The 19,907-nt window shown below is 40.2% G+C and overlaps 1 protein-coding gene across 1 annotated transcript in view; it reads right to left on the bottom strand.

The window, feature by feature from the left end:
- LOC145406443 (uncharacterized) overlaps positions 1–19,907 on the bottom strand; it is a 47,202-nt gene that overhangs the window by 11,149 nt on the left and 16,146 nt on the right. Inside the window, exons 3-9 of the mRNA XM_080277599.1 lie at positions 18,759–18,956; positions 16,765–16,939; positions 14,261–14,645; positions 12,453–12,543; positions 11,402–11,431; positions 10,580–10,761; positions 1,437–1,605 (exon numbers count right to left, since the gene is read on the bottom strand). Coding sequence (XP_080133725.1) covers positions 1,437–1,605; positions 10,580–10,761; positions 11,402–11,431; positions 12,453–12,543; positions 14,261–14,645; positions 16,765–16,939; positions 18,759–18,956 — 1,230 coding nt within the window. The remainder of the gene's footprint in view (positions 1–1,436; positions 1,606–10,579; positions 10,762–11,401; positions 11,432–12,452; positions 12,544–14,260; positions 14,646–16,764; positions 16,940–18,758; positions 18,957–19,907) is intronic.

Below are 19,907 nucleotides of genomic sequence, written 5' to 3'. Positions count from 1 at the left end.
CCTGGAAACTAGCAATATCGATGGAAAATAAACTAATCATCTCTCAGACAGCAATGGAAAGGTCAGTGTTGGGAATATCTTTAAGAGACAGGAAAAGATCAACTTGGGTGAGAGAGTAGTGAAGTCAAAGACATTATAGAAGTTACGAGTATAAAAGAACAGAAATTGAAGTGGGCAGGCCATGTAGCAAGAATTAAGGATAATCGATGGAGCAAGAGGCTGACTGACTGGACACCAAGAGACTGTACTCGTAGCAGAAATATACCAGACAGGAGGTGGAGAGATGAGACTGAGAAATTTGCAGGGGGAAAATGTGACAGAGACTGGCTCAGTCAAGGAATTCGTGGAGAAGGTTGGGAGAGGCTTTGTTCAGCAGTAGACTTGTAATAGCTGCTGCTGCTGCTGCAGCAGTTTCATATATATATATATATATATATATATATATATATATATATATATATATATATATATATATATATATATATATATTATTCGTAGCATCTACAGACGATTCTATTCAGTTAAGAGAGACTTTTCAAACTGGATAGCTTTAAGAAACCTCTGCAGCATGAAAGCCCTTCACTAAATTTAATGCCATCGTCTAGTGGGAGCACCGTTATACTACTGTATACTCTTTTGACTTTAAATTTGCCTAAAATTACCATCTTTCCATCTTGAAGGATGAGGTGTAACAGTTATCACAAGAATATGATGCCAATGACGAAGAAGTGCTATGCAAAGGAGGAAAAGCTTGTTTTTTTCTTATACTTGAGGTTCATGTAATAAGCTGCAGTAGGACGAAAATCTGGGCCAAGTTAAGGTAAAAGAACTACAAAAAAGAACATCATCGGGATGCAAGGGGTTAAGTATTCCCTCTGCATTTGCAAGGGCTGATGGTTAGGCCTGTGCACAAGGAACGACAGAACTCAGCTGTACACCTGGCAAGGCGCGCGCAGCGGTGGTGAGCTGGCTAGGTGTGATGATGATCAATATTATTCTCACAATAACTTGACCAAGATTTCCGTCCTTTTGCAGCTTACTGTATTTCACTTAGCCCAGTGGCAAAATAAGGCAATGCTATGGCTCTACATTTTTTTGTCGTGACTAGCGTCATATTTTAGTGTTAAGCTCTTGTTAAAACACAGCATTCAAAATAATGAGATGACAGTTGCAAGTCAAATTAGAATAAGAAGGATATAATAGCAATAGTAGTGGCAGTATTTATCGCAAGGAAGTGAGACAGTATTTAAGTCCACAACTGTACCTGACGAAGCAGCGTGCAGCAGTGATGAGGTTGTGAAGTGTAATGATGACAGTAAAACTAGTAGCAGTATTGATATTAGGTATGGTAGTAACAGCATTAATATTAGTGGTAGCAACAGCAGTATTTATAGCAAGGCAGTGATGCAGTATTTACATCCTGAACTGTAGGTTACCTGGCGAGACAGTGTGCAGCGGTGATGAGGTAGTGAGGCGTGACGATAGTGGCTGTGCACTTGTACTGCCCTTCCCTCCTCAGTCCCACAAGCCACGGCCACTTGGGTCTGGCAGCGTACGTTATGATGCGATCAGGACGTCGGTAGTAGGGAGGACGGATGCCGCACACTGAGGAGAACATCAACGTTATCAGCATCATCGTTAACATTGTTATTGTAGGCATTCGTCATTTTTATCGTTACCATCTTATCACTGTCATCATCGTCATCGATATTGTCCTGAGAAGCAGCATCGCTATCATCATCGCTATTATATTGTTATTTAAAACACCTAATAAAAGTGGCCAGTAGTAGCAGTAATTGCAACCCAAGGCTCATCTTTAGGTGAACCCAGTTGGCTGCAGGCTGAAGTTGTCCTTCTGCAGTCCATCAGTCTCCTTTCGGGGGATATGGAGGTGACTGAGGGACGTTTGTTTAACCGGGCAACTCCACCGTCCGGTCTTACCGGATCCAACACGTGAAGGTGTCCTTCTCCAATACCAATGCTGTGGGTAGGATCCAAAAACAGGGAAGGCAAAAAAGAAAAAAAAATGAGAATTAACTATTATCGGTGAAACGGGACATGCACATCAATCACTCATCATTTAAACCATCAACTTACTCGGCTTCACCTCAAAAGCAGAACCCTGACACACTCCGAATTTTATTCTACTGGATCGTGCTGTATGTGGGGTTGTGTTCGCGCAACAACTGTGCGTGTAGAGGAATTCCATGGTCATCAGAACCTTGTGACTTTTCCGTTCATTCACCCAGTTCTCTACCATTGTCAACTATTATGTTTCTTCTGCTACCAAATTTCACATTCTCACTCATTCACTTGCCGGTACCCTTATTAAACAATCATCTTGGCCTTCCATGCCTCCTCTCACCCGCAAGCTTACTCATATAAATCACTTTGCACCATCCTTTTCATACCTATTCTCTCTGTCTGACTGCATCATATTAGCATATTCTCGTCTACTCTTTGATGAACAAATTTCCTTACACCGCATCATCCATCAAGCTCTTTACTCGCACAGTCCAGCATGAGCAAGTATAAATTCTTTAACAAACTCATATATTCTTTTTTTTTTTCACTCATGATTTCTCACGTTAGGAGAGCTTTTATTTATCACTGTTTCCTGTTACTGGAAAGGTAAGGTATAATCTTATTCTACTTCTTCACAATTAAAGTTCATTCCTGAATTAAATAAAATCGTCTGGTAAGAGCATGAATAACACTGATACTGTCATGCAGTTTAAGGGATTGATGGGTACTAACACACCTTTATGCAAACATTTTTAAATGCAAGAGTACCTCAAGAGCGACCCTGTCAGTCCGTCTCTCATAAACTTTATTTATTTATTTATTTACATTTTATTAATTTATTTTTTATTTTTTTTATTACGCGAAGTGTTCCGTTCCCGTAGACTTTAGCGATACTGGTGAAACTACAGTGCAGAGCTGTGAGTGAAACCACACCAGACCGTACTGCTCTCTCATACCAAACCACACAAAATGATCCTCCCAAACCTTGCCACACTACATAAAGGATATTAACAGAAGGGCCCTAAATCTTTCACGTCTAGCACCTTCATACTTGTTCTATCTAAATTTGAAAGAATTGCGCCCTAATGGGTTATCTTCGAGATGACAATTTTGGCCCGAAGTGGAGGGTGATCACTAGATATCAGTAATTTTGCTACGTCTGGGTCATCCACTAAACTCCAGAACAGTCTTTCTGAAAGAAATTATATAATCAACATAGAGAGTCCTTACGTCTTCACGCGTAAGGAGTACCATGAGATCATAATACTGGATAAGTTTCAACTAACCATGAGAGCGCTTATGGATGGAAAACATGGGTGTTTAATTCATTCATTTATTCAATATATTAACTTAACGACATGGGAATTAAAAAGCTGAAGTTAAACAAAGTATAGCGCACACAACAAAATATAAATCCATGCCACCATGCTACATATTTTATTTTTGCAACAAAGAAACCAGAATATACTGTTTGACAATAAAACAGTATGGCTGCACTACCATGAAAAAGCGACTCACCTACTTCATCTTGCAGTTTAAGATATATTCTACAGATATATCTTATGACAATAGGGATATTACGCGGTTCTTCACAGTGTTCTGTCTATCGACAGTTACACGTAAAGATACTTCAGGAGCACAGAGTGAAACTTAAACCCATGGACCAGAGTCACTGTAAAATCCGACAGTCTTCGTTTTAACGGCTTAACCACAGAGCACATTCATTACTAAGGTGGGATAGTATGGCACTTTGACCCAAGGTTCCTTACTAGATGGTTATTCCATCAGGCACTTAATCCTCTGGCAAACACTCGTGTAGTGTCACTATTGTAAGTCAAGTGCATTCAAGATTTCACCCTCTGCCCAGCAACTCCCATGTGCCATCAGCGGCAACACAACAGAAGTTATAAGTATATGGGTGTTCAACTTCCCCGGTGTGTGCATCTTATTGTTGCCACCAGCAAGGTCACATTTACAAACTGGGCTCTCACGAGGTCCGAAATCCGTCACTCCAACCTTCTTGTTTAATAAATGCTTTACTTATCTCAACATATAGTAGGTGCCTTAGTCGAACATAGGCAATGACGATATCATGGTCATAGGAATCCTGTACTAGGTATAGTCTGTGAATGCATGAAGTGAGAGTTACCAATATCAGTTGAGAGCTCTCAAGACAATTACCGTCACCTCATGCAGTTTTCACTTCAAGCTTTCACAGCAATTTGAAGGCCGCTGTCGATAGAGATGGAATATCCTATAGGATAGGAAGAAAAAAAATGTGTCTTCTTTGCTATGAAGTTCATGGTCGACATGCAACTGTATCCAGGGTTATGAAAAGAATTTAAGAGATCGATCTCAGATAATGGTGTGTCAGAATACGTCGAGGTGGCAGCTCGGTTGACTTCATATTTTCTTAACTGTCAAAACTCAGGAGGTTTTCCGGAAGCAAAGAAAATCGCCTGTGTTACTTAATCTTCTCCCCCGAAGTTAAGGAGCACATTAGAGGTACAGTCAAAATCAAAATCCAATGGATAAAAAAAGCACCTCTTTCACAGAGAAAGAAGGAACCAGATTGAATCCCTAGAAAGGTGTTCTCCCCTTTAGAAGAAAGATCAAGATCCACTCATTACGAGATGCCTGGAGACACTGCGCATGAAATTCTTGATGTCTTAAGAAGACGAAGGAAGTCTAATAGCGTTGGGCAAAGGGAGTGATGCAATAATGAGAACGGCTAAGGAGAGTCAGTGAAAGGAGGGGTACGCATGGGAAGAAATGCCTTTGCTCCTGTTCAGAAATGCTGTTTCTGGTGAGCCAGCCTACATATGGGAATCGTACGTCACGCAGGGGTAATAACAGGGCAACAGCACAACGTTAGAAAGGGAGGACTCTGAACTGGACTTACTGTATGTAATGTAGGTCTACTTAATGTACGTAAATTAATGGAAGTATGCTTGATAAGGTGAAGGGCAGGCTTAGTATCATTCTGGGTAGCAATACAGATTGCACGTGATTAAAAAATAATGTGGCAGCGCTACCATCAAAAAGCCAGCTATTTGTCGCACACAGTAGCAAAGTAAGAGTTGTGAAAACAAGGCTTTTTGAAATTAGTCAAAAAAATAAGCATATAACCCACTGTCGGCGAGTAACACATTCATAATGCACTGTTTACATGCAGAAATCATTCTATGGAAAGTCAATGAAGTACTATCTGAAAACCCCCAATCTGCAGCATCGTACTACCACAGACGTTGCTTCACAGGAGACCTCAGTGGCCTCACTGGTGTACTAGGACAGAGTACTGAGATAAGAATGTGAACCAAGGAAAACAGTGGAAAAGTTATTTGCAAAGTAAGATTAATCATGTCGTAAAACATAGCTTAGATGTGTTGGACCTCAAGACGATGGGAGATTCAAATAGGCCGTTGCGCAAACTACTGACAGAAAAAGATGTAGGTTTGTTCACCACGCGAAACAGTGAATGGAGAAGAAAGCTCAAGGTTGTGGTGAATATTGAAATATCTTGCATTGGAGATTTCTGAGCAATGAACTATTCAGGACAAGAATTAGCCACAGAATTTTCGGACATAACTGAGTCAGGAGACATGCAAATAGTATAGATATATAAAGTTATGGACTTACAAGGTAACCGTAGCCAAAGCAAAATGGATTTAGATGATTTAAGTTCAGGAACACAAAAACGAGTAAGGTCTCTGCGTAAAGGCATGCAACAGTCGCCTTTAGCTTAGAAATGAGCATAAAGGACGTAGGTTCAGACAGCTAAATCTTGGTGAGGACTAAAAGGTAAAAATAAAGGGAGAGGAAGTTAGGGATGAGGCCATGTACATTATGGAGTATAATGAAATATGCGTTCGTCAAAGGTCTAGGGCATTGCCTTCAAGCTATCTCCAGGATATGGGTCAGTGGTGGGGTTATTCTGGTGGCCTCCCAGGGCAACTCGATGGCATGGTAAGGCGCCACACTGAATAAAATTTTGTATACCTATTGATTATTTTATACCAAGCATGATGTTTCACCCCAAACACTTAAAAGGCAGTTGGGACACTTTAGGATTTTATTTTATTTACCTCCAGGCCACTTCACTCAACTGGGAGACGCTCCCAAGCCTTACGGAGACAAAGAAGACAAACAAATTCTTCTGCAGGAAAACATTTAATTTTATAATGGATAGGCTACTTCTCGAAGGTTTAATCCACCTGAGGAACGCATCTCACAGTAGTGTGCTAAGGCATACCACATAGAGAAAAATTTTTAGGAAGGCCATCAGAACCACTCTCGTCAGTAAAGGAAGATCTTCAGGATCTGAGTGTTGATGTATAGTGAAAGTCCTAGCTCTTCTTAAAATTCTTTTTTTTCTTTTTTAAGTTTCCGAGTCTGGACCTGTTCCATGAGGCTAAGCAGTCCTAATACATACCACACACCTTCATTTTTCACCTTTTTCTCATTCAGGATTGTGTGATGATATTAGCAAAAGTGTCTTATGAAATGCTGTTGGGTCTTGTGCAATATCAGTACCTGTTTCAACGAAATTCAGATCATTAATACTCATTCCCCTAGCCTGTGATCAAACTCGCATCACTTCGAAGGGCAGACAAATATTCTAGCCAACTGACCGCCACAAGTTCCCTTTAACTACCGTGAGAGCTCAGCAGGGAGTTCCCAGTTCCTGTGATTTGACGCTCACGACTGGGGGGGGAATAGCTGCGGAGGAGAGAGCACTGGTACCCGAATTTATTACTGAAGCCATATATTCAAACTGAGCTTGAAGTAGTTTCTGCACTGCCTGTTGTCTGAGGAGGAAGTCGGCATATTTCTTCTTAAACTCTGAACGGAAAGAGGTCATCTCGTGGCGAAGGTGGTTCAAGGTGTCACCAAGGATGGCAAGGTGGAATGCCAAACGCTGAAATTCTCCCCTGGTGACGCACGAGACATTCGTTTCTGTAGACGGTTGGAAAACACATGCGTCTAAGGGGCAAGGATGCTATAGGAAGGTTTTACGTTTATAAGTAACATTACTGGAATTAATACTAAAGGAAAATTTATAAATGATAATCATTATAGGATTGAGGGGAGGGAGGGAGAGAGGCCATGAATCACAGGAAACAACGAATGTTGAGAGAGTGAACCAATTTTATTGTCTGGTAGCTGCAATGGGAAACAAACCCCAAAACTGAAGGTGGTGAGCACTATATTCTTATTGCCAGCAACAGAGAAGCATATTTAATTACAATACCAGGCACCCATCTTTTTTTTCTTCTTCTTAAAAAAAAGATATTGCAAGACTTTTCTCGCGCAATTAGTCGGCAATCCATGAACGACATTTTCATATGCTCTTTTTCTCCAAAACCTTCGTCGTGAATCCTATTAAACGGGTTCTTGTTTTGTAGTACTGTGGCTTATATATGGGATCCTTCCTGCTGTCCTCGAGAAATGTGCTACTGTGCTTAAACCCAGCCTAGGTAAACTCTTTCACCTTTGCTTGTCAACTTCTACCTTTTCTTCTTGCTGGAAGTTTGCTCTCATTCAGCCTGTCCCGAAGAAGGGTGACCATTCCAAACCCTCTAACTATCGCCTGATTGCTTTAACATCCTGTATTTCTAAAGTTTTTAAGTCTATTCTTAGGAAAAAAAAATAAAGCAAATTTCCTCTCATGACCTTCTGATCGCCAGTATGGGTTCCGCCAGGAAGTCTCCACCGGCGATGTTTTTCACTTTCGTTCCAGACTCCAGGTCATCCTCCTGTCGGAAATTTGGCGAAAGCTTTGCTATTGTACTTGACATCTCAAAGGCTTTTGGTTTAGTCTCTCACAAATCTTTTATTTCTAAACTGCCCTCTTACGGTTTCTATCCTGCCATCTGTATCTTCATCTCTAGTTTCCTTTCTGGTCGTTTTACAGCTGCTTTTGTAGACGGCCACCGTTCCTCTCTTGGACAACCAGTGGTGGAGTTCCACGAGGTTCTGTCCTATCGCCAAATCTGTTCTTTCTGTTCATCAATGACCTAAACCTTTTTCACTTATACGCTGATAACTCCACCACATATCTTTCCATTTGCTGCTCACAGAGTCCATCTCGGCAGTTACTTCAACAAACATGGGATGAGGCTATGGCACACATAATGTCTGACTTGGCTCATATTTCTGGCTGAGGTAAAAGTAATTTTGTTGTTTTCAATCCATCAAAAACTTACCTGTTACATATTTCGATCCGCCAGAATCTTCCACAGGAGTAGTTTTCAGCAATATCCAACTCAATCCTGCATCATTTCTGAACATACGTGAGTTTTCATTCTTTTGGAATTTATCTTGGAAAGATCATAGTATCTCTCCTGTACGAACATACTTGGAGTTTCATTCTCTCGGGATTCATATTGGAAACATCATAGTACATCTCTTGTAAAATCTGCTTCCAAGAGATTGGGTGTGCTAAGCCGACTCCGTACCTTCTTTACCCCTCCATAGTTGTTGACTTTATCTATCTATCTATCTATTGCCAGACGCCTCAATCCCGTTTGGGGTGGCCACAAACAAGTCGCCTCCAAGTCGCCCTGTCCCCCGCCATTTCACTGCCCTGCTCCCAACTCACACCCCCCTCTCTCATATACCTCTCCACCCCATCCCTCCATCTCATCCTCGGCCTCCCCCTCCCTCTTCCCCCCTCCACCTCACTCACATACACTCTCTTCGTCAGTCTTTCACCCTCCATCCTCTCCACATGGCCAAACCACCTCAGTGTGTTGACTTTATACACAGGTTTTATTCGCCCGTGTAGAGTACAACTCTCATGTGTGGGGAAGCTCCCCACATATAGCTCGTCTCGGTAGGGTGGAGTCATTGGCTTTTCGTCTCATTAAGTATTATCCTCGTACTGGATCCCATCAACCTCTGTCTCTTCGCCGCACTGTTGCATCTTTATCTCTTATCGCTACTTCAGTGGTCACTGCTCCTCTGAACTGTCTGCTTGCATCCTTCCATCTGTATGACAGGTGCCTAGCATCCGTCTAGCAACAAACTCTCATCCCTTTTCTGTCCAACTCTCTAATGCGAGAGTTAACAATTACTCCCAGTCCTTCATTTATGCAACAGGTCAACTCTGAAACTGTCTCCCTCTGTCTGTATTTCCTACATCCTATGATCTGCAATCTTTCAAACGCAGTGTGTCCAAGCATCTCAAAATGAACAGATCTTGAATTTGGCTCTCTGTTGTATTGTTTTTGTTTTGTTTTTTTTCTTGGAAGGAACCGTTTGCGGCCTCCTGGTCATTCGTTCCCTTTTCCTTGTATTAAATAAAATAAAAAAAAAAGTCTGCTCAATCAGACGCACTGGGGTTGAGCAATGACAACACCCTAGCTTGTCAATCTAATGCCACAAACACGAAATAACTTCACAATTCTAATTATGCGAGCTTCTCATTAAGAGTTATACCCTGCAGTCTAAATAAAATGTATTCTATTAATAGAGATTTTACCACATTTTCAGGAAGAAGAGGAAGGAGTATGCATGACCTACTGACAAAAACACTTAGTTTTTGCAGGATTTAGCGTCCTTCCTCTTTGATGATACAAGCTATAATATTCAGTACATCATCTCTCAGAGTACTACGACCTCTGTTCAACGGGCCAGAGATGAAACGGGAACTTAATAAAGATGAATCACCAGTATATGCACTCATTTTGAAGGAAACTCAATACCACTCATCGCTGGCAAAAAGAAGAAGAGCAGAGGCCCAAGTACACTACCTTGTGGTACACCAGATTTAACTCCGCAAAAGTAACTAAAATCGTCATCAATAATTAATAACACGCTGTTTTCTGTTAGTAATAAATGGAGAGACAATGTTTATGACGTAATCATCATTCCCAACGGAACTCACTTTGAACAACAATGTCTTGGGATCAAATAAAATGCAGAACAATAGTAAAATTAACCTGGATTCATCTTCAGCATCCACTGATACCTGTAGATCATGAATGATATCCAGAAAGACATCACAGGTACCTGAACCCTTTGTAAGTCCAAATTGGTTTGGTGGCAATAAAACAACATTTATTAATAAAAACTAAGTTACATGGCAAGCAGGCGCTCAGAATGTTTAACTAAAATTTGAGTGACAGAGATATGTCTATATTCTCTAGGTGGAACAGTAGAAGATATTTTTATGGAACAAGGGTCACATTAGCAGTACGATACCATACTGGGAAGAAGCCACGGTGGATTCATATTAAATAAATAAATCGCTAGGAAAAAAAATAACGAAATCTCTCAAGTCACTTAGAATACCATCCTAAGACTTGATAACTATACTCCTCCTACTCGAACTTGGCCTAAAACTACCGTCTCTTCGTCTTGAATGCTGAGTTGAAATAACAGATCAACACTGGGGTATGGTACCAATCACGAAAAATTGCTATGGGAAAGACGCAGAGCCGTAGTATTGTCGTTTTCTACAACTGAGGTATCTGAAATAACCTATAAATGACGAAAATTTGGGCCAAGTTAGAGCGAAAGAACTATAACACTGAAATTTTCAGTCACTTACCTGGAGAGTTTATGTCCTTGAACTGGCAGAGGTGTTGGACTGGCGTGGTGTTGTTGCTGATCCCTCCGTAGGGGTGCCAGAGGCCGTCCGAGCGGCACTGGGCCAGGATGGTAGTACCCCAGCAGTCCGCCGTCACCACACTCAACACCGGCACCATCCGGCCCACTCCACACTGCACTTCTCTGTAAAGATAATACTGCATGACTATAGAGAATGTGTTCTGACCTGAAAAAGATCTGTAACTCTTTTCACTTCAATAGAAATCGAATTTCACGCAACCACTTGTAGTATTCAAACTGTCGGCACGAACGATTCAATCACGTGAAAACAAACCGACTATACACTAAACATGCGTAACACCAAATATCTAACCCTCAACCTGTAATACAGAATTTCATGGTTCGTAGTTTTAGGCAATGAATAGGATTCTTACTACTCCCGTAAGTACTTTGTATTCTATTATCTTTCTGTCGATGACGTACTGAAGCTACGTGAATTTTAAGTAATATATCACATGCAGATCTCAAGCAATCCAGGAATAACAACCAACAGTATAATAATCGGAAAACAAAATCAGGGCTGGCGGGTCAAGGCATATACATTCTTCCAGTCATATTTACACATACCGATACATTCACCGTACTTGATGTGCAGTTTGCATGGCTGTTTTTCTGTTAATGCTGCAATACTAGTTACCGTCAATATTTTATGTGAACTATAATACAGTTTGAACTGCAGCCTGACCCTCAAACCACCCCACCTCCCTATGGTTTGCTACTAAATGTAAATGTGTATATTAATAAACGGAAGTGTTGTACTTACTCATGATTACGAACGAGACCAGCCAGGTGTCTGCAAGAAGAGAAGAACATGTGAACTTCTGTGTGTCTTTAAGGTCATTTTAAATGTTGGCATATAAAAATACTGGATTGCACAGCTCGAACATATAATGGCAGTATCTAGTGTACAGCACTTGAAAACATATTTTAAAACATGGGCATCATGTTTTTCTCTGACCACCTACTTGCATCATGTCGAATTTTGTACGGGACGTATTGTGACCTTTCTATGATAAGTCCCTATAGCATGACACCACATGTATACTGAAATATAATAAAGTACTGAGCTGTGTATTGTTGAAAGTTAAGGTATATCCTTGTGGAAGATTTTTGCAGATTGTAGGACAGAAGCATTGGGTATCTGATGCATTAAATCACATGAAAGCATTCAAAGGGCTCACATCTCTGCCAACGCCCCCCTCCAAATATATATATGTATATATATATATATATATATATATATATATATATGATCTGATGTAATTCCTCTTCCCTACCAAGCAAGTACTTTTACGGTCTCACACGGTCAATTATTTCTATGGATTTTGTCTGCCATGTTACAGTGTTAGAGTAGGAATAGTTTAGCCACCACCAATAAAATTTATTTAATATTTACTTTTGCACTCGGATCCTCAAAATCTTATCAACGCTTCCTTGGCCTACTATCCACCTATGCACCACATTTCACTGTATACCACTAACAATCTAGTGAGATTTCTTGTTGACAAACAGACACGGATGAATATATAACTTCAGTCCAACTTCGTCGGATGATGTAACAACAAAGTTTCTTTTACTTGTCAGAAATAACAAACAAGTTAGAAACCAAGTGTGCCATACCCTCAGCTCGTCACTGTGAAGTAACTACTGTGATGGACATAGTAAAAAGGGTAAACCTTGTCCCACTCCTCGCTTACACTGTGAAGAGACAAAAATACATCCGCAAGCTGAAAGGGTTAATATACTCTGAGGTATGTAAGCAAGACTATTTGCTGTACTCGGAAACAGAACCTTCGTAGGGCCTTGAGACTCACAATTGTGGTTGGGTGCCGCAGGATAGGACGTCTACAGTGACCCGTGAGTCAGGACCTCCAGCAGGGTCTATGCGACACACACTCTGCTCGTCTGCAGTGAAAAAACAAAAAGTTAAATTGATGCCTGTAATTTTACCTGTCTTTGCTACTTGTCCAAGCCAAAATGATAACCCCAGTATATCGCAACAGTGTCCTCTATCCTTGAACACACCTCTAAAACACATCCCAGATGCACACCATATGCACCTTAGACACACCCCATGCACGTCCAAGATGCACATCAAACACATCACCAATATCCTTCAGCAGAAAACACCCTCCCCCTAGAGCTGATTCTCATAAAACTCTAAGGTTACAGCTTCCTGGTTATCATCCTTCAAAGTGGTACGGTGACTAGGTCAGTGTGTAAACAAATACTAACACAGTCAGGGACATGCACCGGGTCTGCTCTTCCGTGTGGGCGTAACAAATACGGCACTCTTATCACTGTGAGCGTACTTTGCCACAAAACAGCAACAATCCAAATGGCATTATATAATCCTGGCTAATACATAATGCCCATCATTTTGTATTACTGCTACCATATTGATCTTTTTTGTTGCCCGGAAAACATTTATCTCAATTTCTTCCCTACCAAATCCTGTTAATAAAGTTCGTATCAGTCATTTCTTGCGCATAATAACAACATTACTGATATTGCCCCACAATGTTATATCATTCGTACATTCCATCCTACCATTTCTTCATACCGGTGTAGATGTTACAAATGATTATGCATGTCTTACGGCCAAGCATGCTTTGTGGATTCATATCTACTGGTTCATGGCCTGACATACTACATATCCCAGTATGATAACATCAAATATGAAGTCCCCAGTAAGGAAAAAGAACCTTTCACTGCATTACCTTCCATTCTGTGGATTTATTATTCGGTATGACGTCGTATCTGGCTTAAATATTCCTACGTTGACGCTGTAGTGTTCTACATAAGACAATAGAAGTAAATGGAATCAGTGGAGAAATACTGAAGAACACTGATAGGGAAGCAATCTGCACAATACACAAATTAAACTTTCCTGCGTGAGATACAGGAAAAGTAATGTATCAAAATTCAGGAGAAAGGCAACAATAATTGCTCAATAAAATGGATGTGGCAACAAGGAAGAGTGTAACAGTCATCGAAGGATCAGTCTGTTATCAAACAGGGATGATAATATAGTCATATATAGTGCTTAGAGAGACGGTGCAAGGCATAAAATAAAAGAAGTGAGAAACAGAGTGGGTTCAAAATGAGTAAGTGGGTGAACAGATTATTACTTTAAGGAGGTCATCTAAGAAATGTTAAACAAAATATACGAAGCAGTCCGCTATAAGGACAGATCTGAAGAAGGATTACGACAAGGTGGACTGAGAATGAAAAACTTTATGGAGGGTATAGAGTATTGACGGTGAATGAAGGAGTTTGAGGGGTGCAATAAAACCTTTTAAAAAGTTAGCAGTGCATGTATAAAGGTGGGGAAGGAGCTCAGTGACACCAGTGGAATTAAAATAAATTAAGACAGGGTTCGTTCCGCCATCACCATGGTAATTCAGAATACATACATACATACATACATGCATACATACATACATACATACATACAAATTATATATATCTATATCTATATATATCTATCTATCTATCTATATATATATATATATATTAGATGTGTGTGTGTGTGTGTGTGTGTGTGTGTGTGTGTGTGTGTGTGTGTGTGTGTGTGTGTGTGTGCAAATTAATAGTCAACCACAAATATAATAAAACTAACTGATTCTGGCGCAGGACTCCATGTCGTTGCAGGGCACACAGAAATGCATGTTGGGGTGAGGGCATGGGCAGAGGCCTTGATTGGTGCACATCTCTTTGGGGGGATCGGGCTCTGGCACGATGATGTCCGGAGTCACTGGAGGAGTTACTGGTACGGGCGGCTGCGTCACTACTCGAGGTGGAGGCTGCGTCACGGGAGGAGGTGGAGGCTGCGTCACGGGAGGAGGAGGAGGCTGCGTCACTACTGGAGGCGGAGGTTGTGTTACGGGTGGAGGTGTTGAAGGTCGTTTGGTGACGGTGCCCACGACGACGTGATTAGGTCCACAGAGAGCCTTCGTTTCGTCAGACGAGTCGTGGCAATCGGGTTTTCCATCGCATTTCTTTCTCTACACGAACCGTAACAATTGCTGTATATTAGTAACGCAATATTCTGCCGTCATAATACTAAGTTACCATGTTGCAATATGTAATGATGTACAGCATAAAGAAAACTTTAAAATATTACTATTTATGAAGGAAAATCGTACAGTACGTTTCCATGGTACTTCTTTGCTTACATATAACAAGATATTTGTTAGAAATCAGTAATACAGTATGCAAACATAATAATGTTTCAGTTTACCTAGCTATAACTTGAAGTCAAAACTTTCTTAGTACAAGTACTTTTATTTTTCTATTCTAGTCTTACAAAGGAAATTATATTATTCAAAAAATTCTAATGAACTGTTATTTATAAGGGTGCATGCAATTAACTTAGACTTAACAGTTACGTCAGTAAAACCTTATCTCATTATAGTGTGAATACACCAGTTTAATCAAAAGCTCTATCTGTGGGAAAACACGGATATGCTGAAATTCTGTGAGGGCCATATTATTACCACTGAGTGTGAAGGTGTGTATTATTTTTTAGAACAAAATACTCCTAGGCATTTGACTACAGTAAAACTTAACTGATTATACCCTTAATGGCTACACTCATCCAACAATTACAGGTGTTCCTTAGATGACTGAAAAATCGTTTACTCGCTCACATCTTCCCTCACTTAGTTTTAATAATTTGGCGAATATTTCCTGTATATAACTGAAGAAAAGACATGACTTCCAAGAAAAAAAAAACATACGATACGTACGGTTCACAGACTGTGTCTTAGATATATGAAGGATGACGTAAATATATGACCGGACCTATTCTGTTAATTATTTCGAAGTGCAGTAACTGACCTACCATATTCACTTCGTTGTTCAAGACAGTGATGATGATGATGATGATGATGATGATGACCTAAGTATAAATGGGCCTTTCCAACTTACTAAGTTCGACAGCAGTTCACTCTCACATCGTCATGCAAACACCCTAATCACGCTAAAATTTCTAGGATGCACGGGCTTCCATCTTGCCCTGCTCGGCAGTCTCGTCGGACTCCATGTTGATGATGATAATGAAGAAGAATAACATCAAGTGCCGAAAAGGGACACTTTCTTTAATAACGCTTCGCCAAGCAGGCTTCTTCAGGAATAACACAGAGCGGTGGCAATAAGTGACTTTCGTAATCCAAGCCTGGGGCACCACTGGCAAAAACAACAACAACAGTACTTATGAAACAATATATTTGACATTGTCTGCCTTCTCCTTAGCTAAGATGAATGTCAGTGTTTTACTAACACAAAAAATCCTTTGTTTTGGTAAATATTACTATCGATATTCTCAACACAGGCCTGGGGCACCATTACAAGAACTATAACAACAGTACTTATGAAACAATATAATTAGACCTAGTCTGCCTTCTCCCTAGTTAAAAAGAATGCCAATGGGTTTACTAAGATAAAAAATCTTTTGGTAGATATTATCAAACATCTCAATACAGGCAGGTTCTAGGCACCTCTTTCGCATAAATCATTTTCATATATAATGAATTTAAATTCTTGCCAGTTTATTCCATGGTCAGTATCCAACTTACTGTATGTTTAACTTGCGCATTATTCAGAATTAATTACTTAACATCATATTTATGCTCACCTATTCTTTTTTTTCAGTTGCTTGAAATGTTTCTCCTACATATGACCGTTTATACTCTTTTTATGGTACACGACTAACTCCCCACTTAATGCTTTTCATGTTTGATACCCATCTCTTTACCAACCCTCCTAGTCATGGAAGAGGCAGTTCTCAACACATTTGTTCCTCTTTCCTACATTATGAGAGAGACATTCCCAGACACTGTGCTGTTTAGTAATACAATACTTTTGTTCAGCTTCACTGTACAAAGGCCTAATGATGTGACGCTGCTGCTGCTGATAATGATAAAGGACGATGAAGAGAAAGATGCAGTAGATGGTGATAACGATGATGATGAAAAAGAACCAACATATCATAATAATTAAGACAGTGCTAATGACGAGAAAGATTATGATGATGATGATGTAAAAAGAATCAGCAGAAGCAGATAAGGATAAATCCTACCTTACTTCTTGCTTCAAAATAAAGCAGCCAACATACACACTCACTTGGTCTATGCATCCTCCATAATCACATTTGAATTTCCCGGGTGAGCAAGCGAAGTTCTTGCATCGCTCAGCAGTCTCGTCGGATCCGTCGTAGCACTGAATACGACCGTCGCACATCCACAGTCGACGGATGCACGCCCCATATGCGCATCGGACATCTCGTGATCTCTTGCAACTAGGAAAATAACAATTATAATATTAACGATAATAAAAATAAAAATAATAATAATAATAATAATAATTATTATTATTATTATTATTATTATTATTATTATTATTATTATTTATTATAATTATTATAATTATTATAATTATTATTATTATTATTATCATTATTATTATTATTATTATTATTATTATTATTATTATTATTGTTATTTACTCATTATTATTATTATTATTATTATTATTATTATAAATAGAAAAGTATATGCGAGCGAGGAGGAAAAGGAGACCAAGGATAAGATGAAGGGATGGAGTGAAGAGATATATGAGAGGGGGAGGGGGGATGAGCAGGCGGGAGGGCAGCCAAATGGTAAAGGACAGGGCGACGTGGAGGTGATTTGTTTGTGGCCACCCCTTACGGGATTATGGCGTCTGGCAGTAATATTATTATTATTATTATTATTATTATTATTATTATTAATTACAATAAAAGTAATATACAAAGTTAGTATGTACATATGAAGGTTGTTGCAGTTTGAAAAAAGTAGGACTCATCATCATCCTCACCCCCTCCTCATGCCTGTTTCTCACTCCTGTGGGGTATACAGCTGCAGACATAATGCTCTACTCCATAACGTCAAACAGCCAGAAAGTGAACAATAATTTCTGAAACCCTTGAGGTGATCTATGGAGCTAAAAAAAACTTTGCGGTATATAACGCGTTTCAAAATTTGTTGGACTAAAAAGTGGAACTATATTATTGGCCGCAACTATATGTACTGCACATCATCATCATTATCATCATCTTCATCATAACTCTTTAGCTCATATTCATCCTGACTTTTTTTTTCTGCGAAGTGGTGGGATACGATTCAAAATCAAATATGAAAATGGGGGAACCTTATAGTGTCCTGGAGGAGAGCTATCAAATTCATGTACAGAAGAAATTAATAAATAAAAGTAAATAAAATGAATAAATAAAAGTAAATAAATAAACAAGCAACGAAACAATCATTAAACGTAATGTCATTCTTGATGTGGTAAGGCGTTGATGTTCTTGTTGCTCTCTCTCTCTCTCTCTCTCTCTCTCTCTCTCTCTCTCTCTCTCTCTCTCTCTCTCTCTCTCTCTCTTCATATTAACTGTCTGACCCTGACGGGATTCACAGAGAGTATGGATCGATGAACAATTATCTGAGATGACTATACGGGTATCGTAAAGAAGGCTTTTGAAGTGCAGTGCAAGGAGAGCGTAAGGAAATGGTTGTGGTTGCTCGAGTGGCAGTGTTTCTTACAGAGGAAATCTGTATAATTATGCCATCGATGGAAAATGAAGACGCTGCAGACAAGAAAAAGCACTTACAAGGGTACAATCGCGTCCACTTAGGGCGAAATCTCTGTATCTGTGTCTAAATCATTCTATATTAGATATGCTGTAGGACCGGATCTTCTCATCGGAGGGGGACTGATAGCCGATATTTAACCTTCCCAGTGCTAACGAAGAACGAACTAGGGAGTGGGTGTCTGTAGGAAGACTGATGTATAGATGAAGAAAAAAGTTAGCTTATTGTTCGACTGCACCTTCAGCACACTTACAGGACATGTCGGTCACTTTTCTCCCTGACGCATTATATCAAAGAGATTCACCTACGGGCAGTGGAGTATTAAATAGCAGAGGAAAATGAAAAGTGAAAAAGGTGAAATATTGTGGAAGCATTTATCCTCAGCAATATGTGGTGGGAAAATGAGATGTAAAATGGGCGAAATGTTATGTAAGCTTTTGTCCTCTAAATGTGAAAGTGAAAGTGAGAAATACAAAACAGCAAACCTACGCTCGGTTAGCGCAGAGCTCCTTAGTTTCATCACTCCCGTCCCAGCAATCTTTGGGACCGTTGCAGATGAAGCTGGCGGTGATGCAGCCACCATAGGCACACTTGAACTTCGTCCCGGCTTCAGAGGCGGCTTCTCCTATTATACTACCAAATTCCCCCAAATCCACAAGGTCACCGGGCAGGCCAGACTGTGTAGTACTGTAAAAAATGTATGTAAGGTCTTAAAAGTATGGAAGATAAAAGCATATGTTAGTCAAAACCAAATGTACTGTAATTTCAAACATATATAAGCTAAATACACACACACACACACACACACACACACACACACATCTGGATAAATAGATGGATAAACAGATATATAGATATAGATATGTCTGTGTGTGTGTGTGTGTGTGTGTGTGTGTGTGTGTGTGTGTGTGTGTGTGTGTGTGTGTGTGTGTGTGTGTGTGTGTGTGTGTGTGTGTGTGTGTGTGTGTGTTGCAAGAGTGAAAGATGAGTTTTGGGAGAGTGTAGAAGCATGTATGGACAAATTTGAGAGGGGCGAGAGAGTGCTTTTGATAGGAGACATGAATGGCAAAGTTGGGAATATACGAGTGGATGGTGTGGTTGGTCAGTGGGGTGTGCCAGCTGAAGTAGATGGGAAGGGTAGTGCTTTGGTGGACATCCGTGCTGGTAAGGGGTTGATAATAGCTAACACCTACTTTCGGCATAAGATAATCCATAGGTATACATGGAGAGTAATGAGGAGGATGGATGATGAACTTGTTGAACGAAAGGCAATGATAAACGACGTGTGTGAGGATGAGCGAATGAGAAGACAAGTGTTGGATGCAAGAGTGTGGAAAGGGTGGGGGAATGGAGTCTCGGATCATCACTTAGTGATAGCCAAGGTAAAGTTGCAAAGAAAATGGTTGAAGAGACGAAGGAGAAGACAGGAGGAAACAGCTCCTGTGAGAAGAGTGGAGACGTTGCAAGATAGTGAGAAAATGGCAGAGTATAAGAGCATAATGGAAGAAAGATTGGGAAGGTATGAGTTAGAGCAGATGGAAGGGGTGGATGACGTATGTAAGATATTCACGGAAGAGATAGGCGCAGCGTGTGAGGTGGTTTGTGGAGTGAGGAGGAGATGCAAGGGTGTGCAAGGGA

The sequence above is a fragment of the Coenobita brevimanus genome, chromosome 70 (assembly GCF_032717465.1).
Source record: "Coenobita brevimanus isolate Jiangsu-jjx chromosome 70, ASM3271746v2, whole genome shotgun sequence".
NCBI classification, from domain to species: Eukaryota; Metazoa; Arthropoda; class Malacostraca; order Decapoda; family Coenobitidae; genus Coenobita; species Coenobita brevimanus.
This window is presented reverse-complemented; position numbering and strand designations above follow the sequence as displayed.